At 33.1% G+C, this 24,649-nt stretch overlaps 2 protein-coding genes across 3 annotated transcripts in view; one reads left to right on the forward strand and one right to left on the reverse strand.

Moving 5' to 3' along the window:
- LOC125055726 (mitoguardin) overlaps window positions 1-24,649 on the forward strand; it is a 59,118-nt gene that overhangs the window by 4,825 nt on the left and 29,644 nt on the right. The gene's annotated exons all lie outside the window — the stretch shown is intronic.
- Window positions 7,581-24,649, reverse strand: part of LOC125055729 (protein unzipped) — a 36,938-nt gene continuing 19,869 nt past the window's right edge. Inside the window, exons 2-4 of one of the 2 annotated variants that reach the window (XM_047658248.1) lie at window positions 23,861-23,920; window positions 10,763-10,973; window positions 7,581-10,418 (exon numbers count right to left, since the gene is read on the reverse strand). In XM_047658248.1, the coding sequence (XP_047514204.1) occupies window positions 9,271-10,418; window positions 10,763-10,964 (1,350 nt within the window). In that variant the 5' untranslated portion in view covers window positions 10,965-10,973; window positions 23,861-23,920 and the 3' untranslated portion in view covers window positions 7,581-9,270. The remainder of the gene's footprint in view (window positions 10,419-10,762; window positions 10,974-23,860; window positions 23,921-24,649) is intronic. The other variant, XM_047658249.1, reaches the window with a different exon arrangement.

Consider the following 24,649-nt stretch of genomic DNA (forward strand, 5'->3'; position numbering starts at 1 on the left):
TTTCTCCCCAACCATTCAATTTTATTAAATTTTACCGATCATCGAAGTGTAGATCTTTTAATTATGAACAATTTTGTTCTCAAACTTTTTTCTGTAATGCCAATACCTTCGTAGTTATATATTACTTTACCGAGCGAAATCCGCGCCATTGTCGTAACGTGTATCCACAGATAAGTTTTTAGGCAACGAGAGCAATAAGACCAGATTCATCTCACTACTGAAAACGGTTCTCATCAAATCAGACATAGAGGTGGAGCAAGCCGTAGAGGATGCGGATGGTCTAATTATCAGTACGGCTAAGAGAATTTCGCAGGAGTTTAGTGCTGTGGTTGTTATTGGTGAGGATGTGGATTTGCTGGTTTTGCTGACTGCAGCCGGCGCGTGCAACAACATTTACTTGAGAAAACCTGGCCGAGGCAAATCGACGGACGGTACACATAGCCCATACTGCCTCAAACCGATATATGGGCCGAATGCCGCAAAAACCTTTTATTTTTGCACGCGATTAGTGGTTGCGACACAACGTCGGCACCATTCAACCTAGGCAAGATGAAAACAATGACCGCGTTGAAATAATCTCCGGATTTGCTTTTGTTAAATGAAGTTTTTCTACAAGACAAAGCAGATAAAACAACTATCGCTTCATACGGCGAACAATTCATTTTGAATTTGTATCGCAAGGCAGATGACACGAATTGTACCAATCTCAACGAGCTCCGATATAAGGGATATAAAAAAATGGCAGGCAGTGGGAGGGTTAAATTAGAATCCCTTCCTCCTACCTCTGATGCGGCATTTTTCCACTCGTTGAGGTGTTTCTACCAAGTTCAATATTGGCTGGAAAATTATCTTAAACCCGAGGAATGGGGCTGGCGTCGCACCCCCCGTTGATTGCAGCCGATAGCGATGTCATTGAAACCAGCTCCGGATAATTTACTGAGATCAATTGCGCGCAAATGCAAAACCAAATGCGGCAAAGCGTGCGGATGCAGAAAGGCCGGCCTCTTTTGGTACAATGTGTGAAACAGTTTTAATTGTAAATTTACTTCTTACCCAAGTTAACCCAAATTAAATACCTAATTTTAAATAGTTAAATCGATTGACCTTTTTATATTGCGACAGTGGCGCGGATTTCGCTCGGTAAAGTGATCTATAACTCTGAAGGTATTGGCATTACGGAAAAAAGTTTGAGAACAAAATTGTTCATAATTAAAATTTCTACACTTCGATGATCGGTAAAATTTAATAAAATTGAATGGTCGGGGAGAAAACGACGAAAAATGAAAAAAAAGTAAATATTTTGCCTTGCGGGAGTAATAACTTGAAAAATATTAATGTTATAAAAAAAAGTTTCAGATAAAAAAGTTAGTAAATTTTGTTTGGAAAAGAAAAGGTCTACAATTTTTCGCCTAACACTAACCATTCTCGAGATATCGAGTTAAACGCGTTTCCATCGAAATGACCTTGAGCTGACCTCAGTACAACCCCTCAAATTGGAATTTATGCTCAGAATACACCCCCCTATCGATCCTCAAAATCCCTAAACTGTGTTCGCTCATGTTTATTTATTTCGTAATTTGACTGGAGTACATTAACTATAGTTAAATGAATAACCATTGGTAAAATCGTAAATGCGTTTTTCAATGCCTTTTTTAACTATAGTTAAACTTAACAATTTGTCAATTTGTTGCCAGTGCAATGAGCAATGACATCCCAAAAAATGTGGTTCTTTTTTGTGGGGAACATTTATTATGTATGACAACACTAGACATTTTGAGTGAATGAAACCATTTTTGCCATCTTCATTCGTTATTTGCGCTTTGAAGAGTTTGAAGTGTCAAATTAATCTAAATAACACGATATAAATAAAGTTGTTTTTCTGTGTTTTAATACGGTTTACACTTTTTACGATACTTAAATATATAAATAACGATGTCCGCCAACGGTCGAATAAGTAAGTACAAACATATTTTCGTGTTATTTATTCCGGTTTATCTTGTGTTTCGTAATAGAAAGTAATACATTTATGTTTTGTTAAAGGGACCATACTGCTAACTTCGCCAAAAAAGAAACTGCCAAACTGGTGATGCTTCTCAAGGATTACACAGTCGTAACCTGCAAACAACTGATCACTGCAGCAATCTACAAAAAGATGCAGCTTGGAAATCTCTGTGACGTTTTCAACTCAGATGGGTCTAGACACCGAAGTGTTAAATTTAATATACATTTAATGAAGGTGTAGGCACATTTTTATATTTATTCTTGTATAGCTGTGTCCTACAACAAAAGGAAAAAATCTTTTAACCCTTTGGAAACAAGGAAGCGGATTATGATCCACACGGATAAAAAAAATTGAGTTTTTGAAACAAAGACAAATAAGAGAGGATGATTTGTTCAATTATGCTAAGGAAGAGCATCAAAAACATTTGCTGGACCAATGAGAGGCCCACCAAAAATCCATACTGCATAAAGAGGAGGTGCACCAAAAAGTGATGCAGCAGATGGAAGAAAGGCGCTATAAATATATGTAGCAGCAAAAAGAGTTGCATCAAATTGAGGTGAAATGCAAGAAGAAACAATTAGAAAATATTTAATTGCTACTTTAGGGTTTCATGTAAATTTTGTAATGTTTTTTTAATAAAAATGGTTTGTATTTAAGTTATAATTAAACAGTTTATTAATCAAGTCAAATGTTTTATTTATAAATTCTTGTAATAAAGTAGGTAGATGCTAACTCACAAATGTAATAAAAGCCCTAAAGAATATCATAGGTCCCTAACTAATGTGTAGCTGTAGTTTTTAGTAGAAGTACATACTTGTATGTACTTATAATAATTATAAGTTAATATTATTAGTAATATATAAATAATATTAACTCTAATTCATTATGTATTTTATTGGCTATAATATTAACTTAATAATAAGTTAATATTATAGGCAATAAAACACATAATGAATTAGTAATATACTTAATTATATTTTGCTGCGGTTCTGTAGCTAGTAATGAAGCAAAATAGGTTGGTATGAGCTGCTGTCTATATATACTCTTGTTCATTGGCAGTTTAAGATCATTCCCAATTCCAGTAACAATCCAGAGCACTGTTCCCTTCGATAGGGGGTAACAGTGACAAAAATCTACATCATCCCAGGTTTCTAATGGCGGATGACATTGCCTAAATATTTTTGGTCACTCATTAACACATTCTCATATAATATTATCGTCTTCTTCATCGTCTCATTAATGAAAGTATCTCAATATGTTTAAATTCATCATTAGATAGTAATAAACGTATTTATCATAGTTTGATTTCTGTGACAAACAGCTGTTACTATATAAATTACCAGCGGCCATCTTTTTAACCCTCCGATACTGAGTAGTTAACTTTTTTGACTAATGGTTAGATATTTTACCATTGGATGCTCTTACCACGGATAAAAAAACGCATTTTGCTGATATTTAACTAATAGTAACGATTTTTTACCAATAGTTGAGTTAACTACGGATCAAAAAACCGGCCCTAAGTACCTTAGTGTCGCGCGTACTGAGAATAAAATAATATAATAGATAAAGTCTTGCCCGATTCTCTTACTTAATTATACACTGTTGATTTTCCGCTCTTAGTATTCAAGTTCCGTTAACGCTAGCACAATTTTTTTACATTTTCCTCAACTATTTAACGGTTGATAACTATATTGAACGTTCTTTCGTTTTTTAATTTCATATGCCCTCGAAGTCCTTAAAAATATATATCTATCTCTCCAGTAGTGCTCTATTTTCGCATCACTCTCATATGAATAAATCAGTTGAGAAAGCGTCATACTCAAAGATGAAATATACATGAAATAGATAACGCGCGTTTTAATAATTCATCCACACAACAATTGTTTAGTTTACATTGCTTAGTATTAGTATTAGTTGTGTTAGTATAAGTTTTAAAATTATTAAGTTAGATGTCTTTTTGTTTTTTAGTGGTATAGTTTTTGTATGGCCCTTTTAGGGTAAAAGCCTCCTCCATGTTTCCCTCCTTGAGCAACACTCATCCCGTTTTTTCCCGCCAGTTCTATAATGCTACTGTCCATCTTTTCTTTTGTCGTCCTATACATGTCTTTCCAGTAGGTGTAGTCCATTTTGTTATTTCTAGTGTCCATCTTTTATCACTATTATGTATACTGGTTATTCATTCATTTATTAGGCTTTAAAGGTCAACAAATGCCAATGTCGTGCTATTTAGGCAATCGTCAATAAGGATTATTTTAATACCTCGCTAAAGGCTGCCAAATGAAAGAGCGGTGTAACCTTTACTCGTTTATTCTTTTTTTATGTATTTAATACGTAAATATTATATACGTTCACGTTAGTGTCAGCCTTATCATGTTTTGTCCTTGTTACTTTTATAACACTATAAATGTAGATAAACGTGACAAAACATCATTAATTTGAGGCGTGTTCAATTGGAAAATTATATTGGAAACTAGCTGGCCTGGCGAACATCGTACCGCCTAACAGTCGATTCTTTATTTGTTTAAAATACTTATTCTGCTATTCGGGACACCGGTCTAGCTAGTAAGATAAAAAAAGAAAATTGATAAGACAACAAATACATACTGTCAAAAAATAAAAATTTACCTTCCCGGAACCCCTCCACTAACACTTGAACTTTATGCTATGGTATTAAAGTTCAAATTCACTTTTAAGTATTATTACGAATATTTTGTATGGGAATATAGAAAAGTGTTGTTTTTAGACTGATTCACTCAATTTTATTTTAATTTTTCTCCGTAAGAACCATCTTCGTACTTCAAGGTATATTAAAAAAAAAATCAGACAAATCGGTCAAACCGTTTTCATGTTATGTCGTGACAACGGAAAACGGGTTTCATTTTTATATATATAGATAATGGTAACAAACTTTTACGAAGGTTATTTGTACGCTAGTAATAAGTTGTAATAGGATCATGGACACGATTTCGTCTGGGGGCAATAGGCGGCAATAGTAAAGTTATCTTCCAATGTTCAAAATGACTAGATTTGTATTCTAAGAGCGATCTTGGCTGTAAAAATTTAAGGCAATTTTTTATATGATCGTGAATATAAACATCTTTAGCGGCAAACATTTCAAGGTTAACATGTCATTTCATAGACCAGTGCCGACAATTTTTGAAACCAAAAAAAATTACAGTAGGATGAAACCCATTAGAAAAGCAGGGGAATATGATCAAAATGAAAGGAAAAATAAATTACGGTCGATCTGAGGTCGGGAAGGGGCAAGGGGGGGGGGGAGTTTTAAGGGTAAAAAACGGTTTATCTCGATTTCCGGCAAAACTAAAAGTCCTATCGAAGAAAGTTAAATGGCAAAGTTGTAGGCAATAAAAAGATCTACAACTTTTGTATTTGCAGATTTTTCACATAACCTCAAAATTTAGGTGAAAAATTCAAAAAACCAACTTTTTTGTTTTTTATTTCTATCTTTTATAAAAAATTATTTTTTTAAACGAAATTTGGTGAAAACTTACCTTATTATGTCCCAAATATACTATAACTTATTTGATTAAAAATATTTATTTTTTCACCTTATTTTGAATTAATATCGAAAAAACACCCTAATTTTCAATTCTGTCGTCAAAATTTCAGCTTTTTTCAAAAAAATTGTGTGCTTTCAGTTCGTTGAAATCTCTACTTTCCTATGGTAAAAAAAAATATATATATTACCATAGTAAATCTTCTTGGAAAATGCAAAAAATCGTATGCAGTAACGCCCAGACCCGTCATCCCCTTCCCTACTTTATTTACCGTAATTTATTTTTCCTTTCATTTTGATCATATTCCCCTCCTTTTCTAATGGGTTTCATCCTACTGTAATTTTTTTCACTTTTTATTTATTTTAAAGGCTATCTGCACTGGTCTATCAATAGACTCTAATTGTAAAATCAAATAGTTCATAGTCAACTTGTTGTGGCAGTTTCTCGTTGACAACGACTGCTAAGAAGCACTCGCTGCAAATAAGTTTTATATGTGGACGTGTAGAATGGATGAATGATGAAGGCAGCCGTGGAAGGTGAGGCCGGGTTTGACTAAATCCAGGAAGTGCTAGAAAGGATAAATTAAAAGTTCCGAAGAGAATAGTGAATATCATGAAAGTGGATGAACCGAGAGAGATGTGTCTAGACCGAAGCAAGTAGAGATTTATTTATTTTACTTATTCACACTTCATAACATTTATACAAAACAAATAACATAATACATAAAAATTATAAGAGATGCAACGGGCGGTCTTATCTCTAACAAGCGATCTCTTCAGGCAATCCCTAGTAAGGGAAAACTAAAGAATGAAATATGGTGGATAAAGTGCAAGAAGTGCATAACCAAATCTTATAAAATAACTAGCTGACCCGGCAAACGTTGTTTTGCCATGTATATTATTTTTAGAAAACATTTTTTTTTTTTCAAATAAAATCGTTATTCATTTTGAAATAGTAGCTGAATCTCTGACTTACTGAATATGCATAAAAAATTTCATAAGAATCGAGCCGTTTCGGAGGAGTATGGGAACGAACATTGTGACACGAGAATGTTATATATACATACAGAGATATTATAGAACCTTAATCTAAGGTGGTCAACAAAATCTGTGGTCTACTCCTTCGGGAAAAAGGCATGAATATATAAAATATAAATAAAAAAAGAAGTTTCATGTCGATCTGTACTGGCATACATGTCAAATCATTTTGCACGACTTTGACTTTAAATGCCTTGTGATTAGTACAGCTAACGGCCTTTTTTGTTTATTTGTATAGCAATACATTAAGTATACAGTAAATTATGGAAAATTTAAAGGTAAGAGTCGACGTCATACGTTTTTAACAATTGATAGTCATACGTAGCGCCCCACTCCCACGCGCAAATCCAACGTAATATAGTGCGTACGTAAGTATCGTATGTTTAATTCAAATATACAACAGTAGCGTTTAATACATCAAGCTCATGGCAGAACTACTAGCTTATAAATTATGTATTAATATTTGTATTTCACGTCCCTAGAGTATAAAATACTTTTGAATTGTAAACAGCCTCACGCGTATAGCCTTGTACGTGACATTTTCACGATTTTTCGCATTTTATACCGGATTAAAATGTTATAGGATCACTGTTTTTAAATTAACCAACTGCTTTTCAAGTTAAATTTGACTAAGTTAATGCAGTAGGTATAAAAATAGGAACCGAGAATTTGAGTTGTTTAGTCCCGTAAATTTAATTTGTTTAAAATAACATTTTTTTTCTGAAAATGTTATATCGATAAGTGTTTTAGCACAAACAGTTGTATGCCTTTAATTAAATAGCTTTTTATAAACATCTATTAGCAGTTATTAGTGGGGAAGTATAACTATTGATCACATTTAATTACCTACCCACAACGATGTCTTTAGGGAAAAGTAATGTTTTAAATCGGTGCATTAGTTCCAGTGTCTTTCTACTTAAAAACTTCATTATGTTTCGGTTTAGATTTCATACTAATTTTAAATGTAGTAAAAACTCTTTCCTCCCAGTTAACAAACGTATTTTTGGCAATAAAACACATTAACATATTAATTACACTTTAATGGTTAAAACAAAACTTACATGGAACATCACATATGCTTCGCGAAACAATAATTGATGTCATGAGATTCATATATCTACTTATAAAGTATTAACAAATATCTTAAAGTTATGAAACAGCTTCTATCTAAAATTTCAAGCATAGTACTTCTAATAAAGGCAATACGTAATTTACACCGACGAGACAAAAATGAGGGTACGCACTGGACGGTAGCTTGCTTAGTATTCGTAGGTGTTGTACTGCGCTATCCGATATGAATTCATTGTCATCTGTCAATTGTTGGCACAAAATGTCTTGACCCTCGAAAATGTTGATGGTTATATCATTATGGGGCATCCTACGAGTGGTTCGATAAAATCAACCTACCCGGTCAGTGCGTACATATTATGGTAATTCTAGGGCTAAGCAAAATTTGAACTTGGAACACACTTTCGCATCAAATACGCATACAAATTAACTCTAAACTTAGGGCGTATTACTCTAGGTGGGATAATGATTACTACAATAAAGTGAGATTCTGATCCTAATAACTATGAAAGATGCGGCAAAATACTGAAAATAGCTATTTAAAACAATATACATATGAAATGAGATGACTTAATCTATTTCCTCATACAAAAATATCATTCATTTTCTTTACACATACAAAAGAAATAGCTAAGCATTATATTAGGTATATCGTTATAATACAGATTGTTTTTATATAGGTATAGGATATATTTTTGATATATTTGATCTAAGAAGCTAGTGATATCTATTGGATGGTTTGACTTTGGTTTTTTATTATATAGAAATGATTGAAATAAAACATGAAATAAATCAATGATGATTCAATACAATCATGCTAATGGTCACGATTCCTAAAAAAAAAATCCAAAGTATTTCATATCATAAACCCATTTAAATATATCACTATTTAATTGCGTAATCAAATGATAAATAAATTAAATACATAATCCTTAAAATCTAATAAACTTTTAGTTGAATAAAAATTAACCTAAACTATTATATCGGTGAATTTAATAACAAGTTTTGTGTTCAGAACCGAAAAAAACAAAAGTTGCCATTTCGGAAAAGACAAGCTATTGAAGTCCAGTTTTTGTAGCTACTCTAAAAGTCAAAACACACATTTTAATAATAATTTAACGTAAATAAATAATTATCTAAACATAAAACCATAATGGTGCAACAATTTTTTTGTCATAGATCTTAAGGCCGATTTACATTATCTTTGTGTTTAGGAGAGTGCTTTAGTACAACTTGAAAGGCAAGTTCTTTAGCGTAGCGTTTACTAAAGCAAGTAGCGTTTACATGTTTCAACTAAAGTACTATCCTAAAGCACTCTCCTAAACACTAAGATAATGTAAATCGGCCTTTATGTTCGGACACCGCGAGCAATATAACGAGTGTTAAGGTCGCTCTGCGACTAAACATTTAACTATTTACATAATCTATTTACATACATACGTGTTTGGCTCTTTGTAACATTGGAATGGATATAATCATTTACCAGGAATGTATAATCTCAAGCGAATAATCTATGTACACGGTTTTCTCAATAGTTGGCCTCGCGACCTAAAGACGATATCATAAGGTACTTTTATAATACTTTAATTTAAGGTATAGTTGGGAATATTTGATATATCGATTTTATGTACAAGCTAATTGAAACTTAAAGTAACAACGCGAATGGAATTAGCAGTGCAATAGAAGTGATCCTTATCTTGAAACCAGAGTTTGGATGGCTTCCTAAACCTCCAACGACGGATCTGTTGATGTCTTCTTTTTCTGGTGGCCCTTTTACCATATCTTCGCCGCTGTCTTCTAAAATACTGTTGCTGTCCATGATCATGCCGATGTCGTTCTTTTCCACCGACGGTGGGAGAGGTGGTAGTACTGTTGTCGTCGTCGTTGTTGTTGTAGTGGTGGTAGTTGTTGTAGTTGTTGTTGGCACCAATGTGTTGTTAGACGTGTAGTAAATTTCGCCATAAACAGCCTCAACCTCCACGGTGTTTTCAATCCGCTCACCACGAATGTGTCTAGATCGAGCGTTATTGTCTTTATAGTATGTTGTGAGTTTAGCGGTATATTGAACATCACGATCCGTAGTGTTACCCCTGAAGCTAACGTTGCAAGCTGTGCCAGGTTCCAAGAATATCTGAAGCGTGTACAGCTCTTTCTTCTCCTCTTTGTAGGGGTTGGCCCATTCAATTTGTGGAAATTGAGTGCCGTCGCTCATTTCTATTGTCGTGTTGAGCCCGATTGCTATTCCGTGCCCGTGACCCCAGGATAATGTGTAGTTGAATTTATATTCTATTTCCGTTGTTACTGTTGCAGCGACGTCGTCATCATTTCTCAATAGTCTTTCTTCAAAGACTTGTGGGTCCGACTGTCGTACATGTTGTGTATGTAAGTCGAGTTCCACGTTATCCAATTTGTAACTAACCGGTTCCACTTCGATTAGAATTTCACCATTGTTTTCCACCAATTCGTTATTTTCTTCATCAAATGATATAAGTTCGCCAACTGTGCTTTCGTAGTTAATTCTTCCGATATTGTGTGAATAACCAATGTTTGCCTTAATTCTTCCAACAAAAGTGGTATCGAGTGAAGAATCCACTGCAACAGCGCCGCTTGGTTTTGAGTTAAATTTGTACCAAGGCGTCCATATAATTAACGAGGCGTTTTCAATGTTCTCCATGACTTCGAATATGGTGTAGCTTTTGGTCCCCGAAACTGCGCAGGAGTTGTAGTCGGGTCTTAACTGCCCAATCAACATGTCGCCTTCATGTCTTGTTCTGCAGAGGTATATGGGCTCACCTAGAAAACAAGCAATTATCATTTAAAGTTAGACTAATCGGTATTATTATAAAACGTAGACTAAAGTTGGTACGGTTTTCATTATTTTGGATTGAAATAACTTCATAGTCATGGTAACAAATCTGGTACTTATTTAAAACCAAGTTTCATAATAAATAAAAATGGCTTTTGTAAAAAATATTAAAAAGCAAACGTAGTATAAAAAAAAGGTTTACTTGTTACAATTGATAAACCAATTTCTTTGAATCTTTCTCCAACTATATATATTATTTAAAACTGACCTTATTGTGCGCTAATTTTACTCAGAAGAAATAACGGGTTAATCTAGAGAATAATGTGTGTACCTGATTCTGTAATTGCCCCGATAACATAATTTTCCATGGCTTCATTCTTCAAGTTGGCCCATTTAAGCGTGCTGGAGGTGACGATTTGTTTTAGTCTAGCGTTAAATAGACCAACCCCAGCCTCACTAAGGACGGGAGCAGCCAAGGTCGTTACCAGTAGCCAAACCCAAAATCCACTCGAATAACTTCTAGTTCTCTCCATGATTGCAATCTGTGGACAAGGAACAAAAATTGAATTATATTTTTAGTAATAAAAACAAAGACCTATCTATGGAATAAAATTATGTAGATATTCTTATAGCCCACAAAGTTTTCAAATAATGTATGGGATACGTAAAACAAATACTTCTGTGTCTGATGATTTTTAAGAGCTTGTGAGGTGAGAAAACTCCGCCAACTTATCTAAGAAGTACCATTTTGTTTAAAATTGGAACACGATAACTTCGTACAAACAAGCGATAAATGTGGCCATGCGATCACTTTCAAACTCAATTTTCCTGACTGAATTACTGAAACAATTTTGCTCTGCGCTGGGGTGACGCTTTTCATAGAACATACGTATATCCATGTACGCGGGTTGTTTGAGATTGTCTATGCAATGGCGAGTTTGTTATAATAATGACAGAACTTTAATGCATTTTGTATGTAAATTGAAGTTTTTTGAAATAACGGTCATCTCGACTTAAACAGAGTAAGTTACACAGTTTTTTTTTGCCTTAGAACTTAAAAATTTGGGTTATTCTTGTCCTCTAAAAATTGTCTGTTGCTTCTACTGTATTAGCTGCTGCCTTGACATCCTATGCCTCTGTAAAGCAAACCGCATTCCACGAGCTTTGTGATAGTAATTATAAACTAATGAGTTATGAATAAGCGGTGGTCAAATATAATTACGATGCAGTTATTGATGCCCTCTTTACCTTCTGGGGTGGACTGAATGGCGCCAAACAAATCGATTTTAAATGCTTACAGGTAACCGTTCTTGTTGCGTTTGAATAACCTTTATGGTTTTATGTCATCTATATACATATAAAAAATGAAACCCGTTTTCCGTTGTCACGACATAACATGAAAACGGCGTGACCGATTTGGCCAATTCTTTTTTTTAAATATTCTTTGAAGTACGAGCATGGTTCTTACGGAGAGAAAAACTAAAAAAATTAAGTGAAAAAGTCTAAAAACAACACTTTTCTATATTCCCATACATAATATTCGTAATAATACTTAAAAGTCAATTTGAACTTTAATACCATACTAGCTGACCCGGCGCACTTTGTTCCACCTTACGGTCTAATAATATCGTGTTAACTTTAGTTAGACTTAGGATTTCATTCACATTAATACAAATTCTTTTTGCAAATATAGAAATGTTTTATTGCGTGCCATTGCGAAAGAAGAATGGCAGTTTTACACATTAGGCCTCTTCTCTCGAGCGCCAATGCACTTTCTGATATACAACATTTTTTGATGAGGTAACTTCGATCAAGATCAAACCATGCATCTCCTCATTCACCTCAAGATCGGAATTTCTTGAACTGACACGAATTCGACGTAAAAATGATGCGTAGTTTTGTCAACGGATGGCACCACATGCTGTTTGCATTCGTAAAATTAATTTACTCATTTATTGTTATTCGATAACTTATCCGATATTTTAGTACTTATTCTGCTATTCGGAGTTGAGCAGAATCCATTAAAAAAGATATAACTAACATCGGTCCAGCCGTTCTCGAGTTATAAGTGTTGTAACAAACACGACTTTCTTTTATATATATACTAGCTGACCTGGCTAACTTCGTTCCGCCCTACAACCTTATAATATCGTTGTTACTTTAATTTAACTTATTTTAGGATTTCATTAATGTTAAGTATTACATTAATACAACTTTTTTGCAAATACAGAAATGTTTTATTGCTTGCCATTGCGAAAGAAGAATGGCAGTTTTACACATTAGGCATCTTCTCTCTAGCGTCAATATGGCGATACTGCATGTTAAGCACTTTCTGATATCCAACATCTTTTGATCAGGATCAAAGCATGGTTATGCATCTCCTCATTCACCTCAAGATCGGAATTTCTTGAACTGACACGAATTCGACGTAAAATGATGCGTAGTTTTGGCACCATATGGTTTTTGCATTCGTAAAATTAATTAATTAATTTATTGTTATTCGATAACTTATCCGATATTTTATTGCTTATTCTGCTATTCGGGACGGAAACAAATCCAACAAATCAAAAACCATGGCAATCGGTCCAGCCGTTCTCGAGTTATAAGTGTTGTAACAAACACGACTTTCTTTTATATATATAGATATACCATAAAGTTCAAGTGTTAGTGGAGGGGTTCCGGGAAGGTAAATTTTTATTTTTTGACATAATGTATTTGTTGTCTTATCAACTTTCTTTTTTTTATCTTAGCTAGACCGGTGTCCCGAATAGCAGAATAAGTATTTAAAAAAAATAAAAAATCGACTGTTAGACGGTACGATGTTCGCCAGGCCAGCTCGTAGATATATGAAAAAACAACGATTGCCGAAGATATCACAAATGTTATCTGAAACGCAATGTTTAGAACCAAATATAATAGTCAAGTGTAAATTAAGCTAAGTTTCACATAAATATAATGAGAAGGAATATTGCGAGGTAAAAACAGATTTTTAGAAAAAGTAAATATAAACAAGGAAATAGTCTCGCGCCTTATCTACCCCAATAATTTATTATATCGCACGTAAATCAAGAGGGTTAGATTGAGATTTCGAAATCCTTCAGAAAAATAGGACTAAATAAAATTGAATTTCTTCTAGTAAAATTCTTCATGCTGCAGTATAGGATAAAATATTACAAGAAATCTTAAAAGTTTACTGATTTAGATGTCTAGAGTATATCTATCTTGACATATTTGTGTACTTGTTTCCCTGTTTTTTATAGAATTGCCCATCGTCGCCTATTGAATTGTCGGTCGTGTCTTTCAAACTTTGAAAATTTTCTTACGGAAATCGATCTCAGGTCCTTTGGGTAAAACAAAGCGGTTACTTCATGGACTCGGAATATAGAGCATATTTAGAACTTTAAAATTTAGTTTATATCATAAAAAACGACCTTAAAGTATTTTTACTATAAATTTTATTACGCAATACAAATTTGTTGCAATTAATTATCATTTTTATGTATGCTAATTTCATGGCCGTTGAGTTGTCGAACATGTTTGCGCTTAAACTAAGCTTTATTGACAGTCGTATTTAAATAATATGAATATCAGTATAATAATCTTAAATAATCCTAGGTATATTTTTTAAATGTAAAAACTATAATTATTTTATTTATTTACCATCATCACCCGTTGGCACTTGGCAAGTCATATCTTATATAACTTATTGAACCATACCCTAACTGAACTATTTTATCTTCTTTATATATAACTAAAGACCGCCCTACATTATAATAGAAGATACAAAACCGAACTGGAATGGGAGTGCCTAAAATGTAAATACAGCAGTGGGCACTGACGGCCGCACTGCGACCGAGCTTTTAAACAAATCGATGTTTCAATATTTGAAGAGGAAACTTTAGCCTTTACCGAATTTTACAAACGCACGCTCTCTTCCCTAATATTTCTTTTTTGCTATCCTTTTGAGGTAAATAGCTGTTGCTTATACGTGTTCGCATACCACAGACTAAATAATGATTTAGATAATGGTTTTATCTACTTTACAGATCACAAATTTCTATAATAATCTCAAATTCATTCTACGTCTGTTTTCGTCACAGCGAAGAATGAATTTGACAAGACACGAAGAGTACTTTAGTTAATAGTACAATTAGACTAATTTATTTCTTATAATGGTTTTGGAAAATATATATTTAATATGTATTACCTTTATATAGAGACATTGACATAACAATTAATTTAATAACGTATATCTAGTTGGCATTTGTTTTATAAAAAATAGAGTAATTTGTTCTTTTATTCAGTACCTAGCGTACTGTACAAGTTACTAATTGATTTAATTAAATTTAATTACATTTTTATAATTCCTTCCACAATATCTTAAAGTAGCACAGCGTACATATGTAGCATTCAATTACAAAGAACGTACAATGTCATAGATATTGAAACTAATTTATTTAATTTAATTTAATAACTCCAATTGACACGGACCATTACATTTGACATAAATCCCAACGCCCCTGCGCCATTTGTTTAATCTTTATAAGCATGTTGTAGTGTTAAAGAATTTACATATATATTTTACTTTAAAATTTATATTATGATTGTATACGCGACACTTTTATTAAAAATACATAGGCCTAAACGATCTTATAATTACATAGTGTCCTTGGAACCGTGTAATTAATTTAATTAAAACCTTTTTTAATATAGGTAAACGCGTATTTACATAACTCAACGATTAGAGCATTTTCGATATTGGTCCCGACATTCGAGCATTGGTGACTTTAAGGACAGAACAACAAATTGACAGAGAAAAGAAATAAATGATTTTATCAATAAGCTGTTATATTACAACGCATATCGATTAAAATTTTACTTTTATAACGTTTAAGCAAGATTTTAGACGCTATATCAAGCTAAATAGTGTTTTGGGCAAAGGTTATCGTGAATTTCGACATTGACGTACGTATGTTTTGTTATTAATCTCAATATAAAAGTGCCGAGGGGCTATTTCTAAGAATGCGTGTCATCGCGGAAGGAAGTTCGGTTTAGCAGGTGTCCCATGTATTAATTACAAATACAACAGTACATACAGAAAAAACTTATCAACCGGCTTCATAGCACAGACGAATTCTATTTGTTTATCTCAATGTTCTAAGTTTTCTGGAAACAAGAAAATAAATTCGCTGCTCGGAGAGAGTCTGCTCTATATACAGATAACAATTATTCATATATACAAATACAGGTTACAGCTATATTTTGAATAACTTTGAAATTTTTTTATAAAACAGAGGGGCAAACGGGCAGGAGGCTAACTAGAGTGATACCGCCGCATATGAACATTCTCAATGCCAGATGGCTCGCGAGTGTTTTGTCGGCCTGTTAAGAATTGGTACGCTCTTTTCTTGAAGGACTGTAAGTCAAATTGGTTCGGAAATACTTCAGTGGGCATCTGGTGCAAAAAAAAACGCTCAGTTGTGGAATGACGTACGTCGAGGTGATGCACTGACAGACAAGTAAGCTGCCAATTTCGGAGGGATACGTGGTTTTGCAATATGAAGTACAATTTATATTGTATTAGCATAGTCATTGACCACTAAGAGTTGAAGATTATTACAGTAGTAATATCGCTATTAAATCGTTCGTAGTATCGTATCGTTGGTTTGGGGTACTTAAAGGTATACAAACGACCTATTCTCTGACCTCGATCAGGCCGTTTCAGAGGAGTTTGGTTAAAACACTGGGACACGAGAATTTTATGTTTGATTCTTGCAAGTATAACAAGAGACTTAATTTGAGACAGAGAAAAACGAAAAATTACAATACGCAAAAGAAAGTTCCCTGTATATGAGTGACATTGGCTCTGTGACTCCAACACAATACCCTTCAGCCCTTCGACAGACACTTGTCTAGCACTAGACGAGGGGAGCTTTCAATAAAACAAGAAAATCTCTTGTCGGTTTTCTCCCTAAGTCTATATTTCGCTAACCAAACAAAAATCCTGCATTAGGCAATTTGAGGGGGAATCGGAGGTACTAAGTTTTGCCAAATGAGGGCTTTATCGTCATGATTTATTTGGATGACATCATTCTTGAATTTACTAGTAAAGTTTTACGATGCGACCCTAACATTGAAGGTCGTTTTTGTTGTACGATTTGCAAGGACAAAATTGTATGGCGCATGAATTCATCACATCACACAAATGTGCACCACAGACCGAAAATCGTTCCTTATTTGGAACTGGAGTATTGGTCTTAGTAGAAGTTGTGGAGTTCGACCTCCTTATGGACAGAGATCTATGTCTGTAGACAAACATATACATAGGTACATATGTATCATAATATTATACACTTCTTATTGATGTTTATAATAAATAACAATGTTTATACATGTATAATAACGGCATAAGTGTTGAGGCTTCACAGAAATGATTTATCGAATGGCTCGAGGTGACAGATTTGGTTACGAACACACCATTGTACACCATTCGTCAACATCCATTCATGAACACAAAGACTCATCAGTCACACTAATTAAGTACAGTTAGGGTTTATTTTCAGTTTGTTGCATACAAAATATCCGTATTACTTTCAGTTGCAGATAACTATCTTTTTGTTGTAAATTAATTTTTAATATGTGTAAAAAGACAACTTAATTGCTTTGTTACAAGTAACATTTGCTTATCAATATTTATATACCAAAGTAGCAGACACATGTTTGTCCTAAATACAAAACAAAAACATCTAATTGTAAACCATTCTCGAATTCACTTGAAAACACAAAACCTTTTAAAATCGGTTCAGTTGTTTAGGGGTTTAATTAAAACACACGCATAGGAATTTTATATAGTATATAAAGATTGAGAACTTAGATATTTAAAATATCGATAGACCATTCAAACACTGCCATTTTTTTGGGATTTGAATCTCTGAGGTTAATTTTAAAATCTGTTACCATTAAATATTAACAAAAATGTCGCGTTTAAACTATATAAAGGTTTTAAGTGTTAAAATATAGAACTTGATTTGAGTATCTCGAATATGGAAATATTAAATTAATTCCTCTTAGATGCATTTAGAGCAGCCCTCTCCACACATTTACCGCTATCATTAATCCGATTAACATAGCAACCAATAATACGATTCCCGCCTGCTTATGTATCGGATTAGAAAATTCACCATATCGCTTTATTACCATTATATACTTAATCCCTATTTATATATGTACGAAATAACATAAAAAGTCTGTTTCTTATTAGATAAAAGAAGGGCATTATGTGCTTTTGTGTGTATGTTACTCCGATTGTTCAATTAAATATTATTAAGTGTAGTATTTACGAGGTTACGAAATGGTTGACACATATATATAAATATGCTAAGTAGTATTTTCATCACCGACTGTAAATAAATAAAGTAAAATATTTTAACTGGAGTTAAGTTCGGTGGCGGTTGTTGTTGATATGTTCAAATATGGCTTTAATTGTTTAAAACGTGGGGTTGCGACGCTAAAAAAAAACTACGGTTCTTAAATCTAAGTGACATTATAAGTGTCACTTCGACCTTTTTGGATATTATTGGAAACGAGTACGGAAACGACTTTATGTGTGAAAAAATCTAAAGGGCTCATTTAAGCTTCAAGTGTGCTATGATTGGTAACATTTGGTTTACCCTTCTAATTATTATATTAACTAAAATATATAGGAAACTTAACTTACGTTAGGTTACTGGTTACACATAAACTTTTTGTTGTCTTTTATCAATAATTTTTAAGTCTCTTCTATTGATTTTATTTGTTTAGTCTTTTGAACATCATATTTAAAATTAGTTATCCGCTACTATAATAGCTAAATTCTAATTCGACGCGAAGCTATAAAATATATAGGTATATATTATTAACAAAGACATATCATCTGTAAAATCGGCCGTTTATTTTTAGCTATGAATGCAGAGACATAAATTATAATTAAATGCAATAATTTTATAACTGTTATCGCTTACATTAAAAGCTTGACGATAAATCAATGATAACCACGTTATCGATCACTAGCTTTTGCCTACGGTTTCACTCGCAAGCTATAAATAACCGACTTTCGTCACGCACTGGCGACGTTTTAGTGCAAAGGTCGTTCGTACAAAATTGGGTGTTAAAAATCGTAGGTAAAGATTTACTTGTGAACATTTATTACAAATACCGACCGATTTATTACATGATTGTCACCAGAATCATGCTGAAATTGCTTTGCATGGGTAGGTATAAATTTTAAAATACGATCTAGTCGAAATACCATTATCCTAAGCCTCTCTGTTCTTTATTCACAAAACGTGTCGAATGGCTACGAGATATAATTTTTGGAAAAGATTTGGAAGAGTCGTTTTTTATTTATTTATAGTTCGTTACCTTATACAAATAAATACATATAAAAAAAGCAGGTAACATAAGTTACTAGACAACGGGCGATTTCTTCCAGGCAACCCTAATATGGAACAATAAAAAAAGAAACACCCACAGAGGGTAAAGTACAAGAAGTGCCTAAATAATTAACAAATACTCAAACTCAAAATAACATATAACACTACCTATAACTAAAATAAAGTAAAATCTAAACAAAAATCAAATAAATAAACAATAATATGTAAAAACAAAAATTTCAAAGCTAATCCAAGGGTTAATTGAGTAACAATTAATATATATAAGTAGTAGCTAATTACGCGGCAGAAGAAAAATGATCAAAAAGAAGATTTTTAAACAAAATTTAAAGATAGCTCGTCTGATATTAATACGTAAGGAAGTCCATAGCCGGATACTTTGCACAGTAAATGAGGAGTGATAGAATTCAGTCGTTACTTAATTTTAAATTTAGAATATAATTGTAAAATTGTTATGACGAATAGTGCTGTCCTTGTATCAATAAAATGAGTCTTACTTATGAAAATGGTGACACCATCACGACTAGGCTTTTAACCCAATTTCGTTCAGCTTAGCCAGCATTCAGTTGGGTCAGCTTTAGTGGATAGACAATTAAGTTAATTAAATGACTCCCTTCGAGCCTCTACCTTATTTATACACCCACTTACGCAAGGCCATAGAAGAATGTTTATTAAATACGCGATAATATATACGAATATGTAAGAACAAAGAACACCATAGTGGTCAAATTTTAGATCCAAATTAGGATTTACTATAGAAAACACAACAAAATTCTACGAATCGAAACAAAACATCGCCCCTCATGAAACAACTGACCGCATTTATCCATTCTCTTAATGTCCTGTAATCCACAAATCAACATTCCGAACAGGGACTAGCAAATGCACTCGAATGCTAAGAGCATATTTGACCTGGATCTGAAATACTATGCGCGTGAGATGGGCTATTTACAAACGCAATTATGCCGGTAATAGCATCGTTATCAAGTGTATTATTATCACTGGCTTTCACCGGTGAGCTTTGTTCGAAAGCTAGGGCAAGGCTGAATTGAAAATCACGTATTTGGTACTATGATAGAGACAATGGTGCATTCATAGTGCATAGAAATAGAAAATAGTGTCACCTTGATGACAGGAATAAATAGTCGGAACATGAAAAATTGTGCCACCCTTTGTTACCTAAACTTTAAATGAGGCTAAATAAGCGTCAAATTAACGATAAATATAAAATGTAGGTTATTTACTGTATATTAGAAAAAATAATTTGTATAATGTATATATAAATGTTTAACTTCTGTACTTTCAAGCTGTTAATATTGCTAGTCAATTGCTTAATAAATCAGACATTTATAATTCTTTATTAAAAATAAAAATGGGTTCAATGAGAAAAATCTCAGTTCAAAGGTAAAAGGATCCTATAACGGCTATAACGGCCACCAACGAGATTTTAGTATTGAAAATAGCACTATAAAAATCGAGTAGTGGACTCAAAGGAACATTTATCAGCTGGCAATAAATCAATCAATACGTCTGTGTCATTGGAGTCTGGAGGCGCCTGGCTGATATATGTAACACGATATATTTACTTGACTTGACTATTTAACGAATGGCTATGGAATAATAGTAAACTAAATTGTATAGTTGTGCTAAAACGACAGGTATATATCCAATGCCATAGAACAGAGAATGGTGGCACGGTTTCCATTTCCGACGAATAAGGTATGAATAATAAGAAAATTAAATATAAAGAGGTTTTAAATCTTAAATATTTTGGTGAGAGAGAATGATAAGGTTACTTAATTTAAATAACAATTATTATGATAATTAACAAAAAAATCCTTATACATCTTTGAAACAACGTATTTTTCTTTTCTTATAGCACTGAACTGCAATACAAAATAGATTTTATATTAGCGTGATGCTCCACAGCGCTGCGCAAACGCACTGGTCCAAAACCATCTGATATCGTGGGAATTAACTTCTAAAAATAGTTTTATTTGTCATACTGTATTACCTTAAAAACAATTCTGATTCATTTATGAAATGATAAGAGACAATAACTAGTTACTAGAGTAACCGCAACTGAGTCATTTTATAAGTCATCATTGCCAGTTCTCGCCCGCTCTACGGCCTTGATTTGAGAACTGGCAGTAAATGTAAATGTAAATTAAATTCTTATTTTTGAAGTTATACTTCTTTAGGCGCGTTATGAAAAATTGATGAGAGTGAAATTTTACGATGCGCGCCCACCGTGACACAAAATTAACAGAATGAAGTTGCCCACGGAAAATGCTACCGCATTGGACATAATTTAAAAACGACATTCGAATAATAATAGAATTTATGTTACACTTAATGTAAGAGAATACATAATAATAAATATTTATTTATTTAATTTTTCAAATGTAAACTGAACTTTATTGACTATAATGACTCCTTTTCCAGTCTTTGATTATTTAATTGTAATTAACGCAAAGAAGTATAACTTCTTACGCGCGTACATAAGTACACGCACCCTTTTTTTTAAATATTGACGTTTATAATATTTAATCATTTAAGTAATGTAAGTACGTAAAAATCGAGATATCTATTGTATTTGGATAATCCTTATAGATATAAAATGTTTTTAATCTAAAAGAAATATAATAAGCTTAAGGTTTGATGAAATACTGCTGCATCACGCAATACCTGTCCACTGCCCTAGATAGTAGCAAAAAATCCATTAAGCTAATATCAGCTTTTACTCGCGGGAAAACTTACCGTTACAATTAATTTACGAACAGTATATCCGGTCTGTATTGTTGCTTTGGTATTGTGAACTGCCATCAACTAAATCTACAGTGCATAACGTGCTGATTGAGATAAAATATGCATTCACGCCTGCGTTTCCGTTGGCAAATATTAGCAAACTGTCAGTGTCTATACATAGACGTTAAAATAATGAGTTATTCTAAATTCTATGTTTAAATATCTGTATTATATAGGAAATATGTACTGGAGCAGTGTTGGCCTAGTTCAGTGTGAGACTCTTCCTGAGGTTATAGATTCGGGTTCGAATAGACTTTCAGTCTATATGCGCATTTAACACTCGCTCGTACGGTGCAGGAATAAATCGTAAGCACACTCATGTCTTAGACCCAAAAAGTCACCGACGCGTGTCAGGCACAGAAGGCTGATCACCTATTTGAAAAAGCAAATGTTCAGATACAGAAATCTTAGGGTCTAACCTAAAATTTGTTTGGTTTTAGCGCTAGTGGTTTTTGTAGGTTCCAAAAAAAAATCAATAATAAAATAAGTCCCCTAAGCCTATGGCATATGACGTACACACAATTCTGGATCTATTTAACTAAACATTTCTCTGATAACAAGTAGTTTTTGATGACGATATATATCCTCAGAGAAATCGAACTCCGGATAATGTTAAATATAGTATAGTGCATTCCTATATGTGCTTAATGTGGGTTCCACCTTATGTGTTGTTTGTATATTATTTAATTTTCCCTACTTCAAACCCAAACAAATATAGCAATAATGTCTTTCGTCACAACACTTAGCAATCGAAGTGTTGACGATATATAGAAATAAGTTTAGCTGTTCAAAATCGTATCACTGTAATATGTCAGCACCGTTATCCGTGAAATGAATAACGTCCGACCGTTGTTAGAAGTTATTCCATAAATCAAACAGCGAGGGACTAATTATGCTAGAGTTAATATAACACCTGCTTTAATGGACATGCTACGTCGAAATGGTTAGTTGCGCCAATTTGCTAACTCAATGCGTTGTACATGCCCTGCATTTTAATTAGGATAGATACTAGATTACCGTAAAAACAAAACTAGTAGAATATTTACCCACAACAGTTAATTAACACAATGACTGTCTATATAGTGCGTCAGTCTTCTAAAATTTGTTACAAATTTTTGAATTTGGAACATCTGGACTACATAACGCACGCCCCCGCGTTGTAATTTTTTAATACCTTAATTACACTTTATAACGTCTTCTCAGTTAATTAATTGATGGATGTTAATTACACATTATATTGTCTTTGTAATAAAAGCACAATTTGATAATACATAGACTAAGAAATCCAAAGTCCTATATTACATTTCTTCCGCTCAAATATTGCATTTTTGTGTAGGCCTCACGTATCTAAAGTTATATAAGGATTAAGGAATTTCTAGATCTGTGTTGGTAGATGATATAATCAGAGTGCACTTAAGGCGGATGCCCGAATGGAGGATGACAATCTGGCTCCCCACGATTCACGACAACAAGCTGCAAGGTCGCGTCTGATTGTCGATAATAGCACTTATGATACCAGTGACGTAGTGTCCCAGTTTTACGTAACGTTATTTATCGTTTAATTGACTTTTTTTGCGTCTTGGTGTTCTGTCGGGAGAACGTCCGGTACGCGGATACGTCGTAGATACGGAAAATCCCTTTTAATGCCTTGTTACTCAAAGAACACGCAAACTTTGGCATTTTTTATCGACTTGAAAAAAGGAGGACGACCAATACTAAGTGTTTTTTTATGATCATCAATTGTTTTACATATCAGTCGTAGTAAAAAATGGTAGAAAACTTAAAGTTATTTATCTGTTTTTACATTGGTTCTATAATCAGGCTGGTTTACACTAGGTATAGAAAAAAATGTGTCTCAAGAATTTAGTCAATTCCCTTATATACATGTTTCATCCAAGAACTAAGAACAGCCCTGTACTACTTTTTTCTTTTTAAATCTCAAAATATATCGTGTTATTGCGATTTTATAAATGGAATCCCTCCGAGAAAATTCCTCTAACTGAAAATTCCTTCGGAGGGTTTTAACGTCTCCTTTTTACTGGGACTTACGCCTCCAAACCGGTTGTCGAATCAACTATTTTTAGAAGTGATGACGGCACTGCAAAGAAATTCCATTGAATTTATAGTAATTGTTCATTCCTTTTGGAGGATTTCTAATGAGTCTATAGGATTTTTACTTAAATATATTTTACCTTCGTATGAGATGCTATGAGTAATCCAGCTTTACTTATGTAATTAAGCGTTTGTAATATCTGAAAAAAAAAGGAAAATTTCATTTTAATTCCACTTATTCAGTTTCAAGATTAAAAATACTATTTAAATAAATTTATAATTTTTGGCTAGTATTGGACGCTACTGTGCTATCACTTAGAAAATTAGCATACCTAATCCTTTCAATTTTGGAAAGTCGTTATCAGCTGCTATGCGTATAATAAAATGTGTGAAGTGTCACCAAAATTCTTTCTTAATAAGTCGGTTAGTAGTCTAGTCGACAAGTTGAAAATGGAACAAAATAGAGATACTACTCCTAAAATTATGTGCGATAGCTCATTGGATCCGGAATGACGTCTAGAAAAATGTGCTAAAAGCGTGTATTAGCACATAAAAAATTGCAAAAGTTATAGACCATTAAAGATGAAAAAATAATGGCATTTAGTTTTTTGCCAATATTTAATAAACTATTAATATTTAAGAAATTTCAAATAAAGATTCTGAAAGAGGAGGAAATTTCCAACAAAAAACTCCTGACTCCCGGAACTCTATCTCCATTATTTATAATGTTAATTTAACGCTAAAAATAGGTCTGCGGGTGACATTTTTAGGATTCGCGCGTGGCGTCAAAAGCGACTACGGCACATTAATTAATTTATTTAAGGTATTGAATATTTTTTTTTAAATTTGAAAAAATTATGGTGTGTTCTGAACACTATAATTAATTTATTCCCGTTGAAAATTTTACTTAAAGTTAATTTTTCAACAAG

The sequence above is a fragment of the Pieris napi genome, chromosome 14 (assembly GCF_905475465.1).
Source record: "Pieris napi chromosome 14, ilPieNapi1.2, whole genome shotgun sequence".
Lineage (NCBI taxonomy): Eukaryota > Metazoa > Arthropoda > Insecta > Lepidoptera > Pieridae > Pieris > Pieris napi.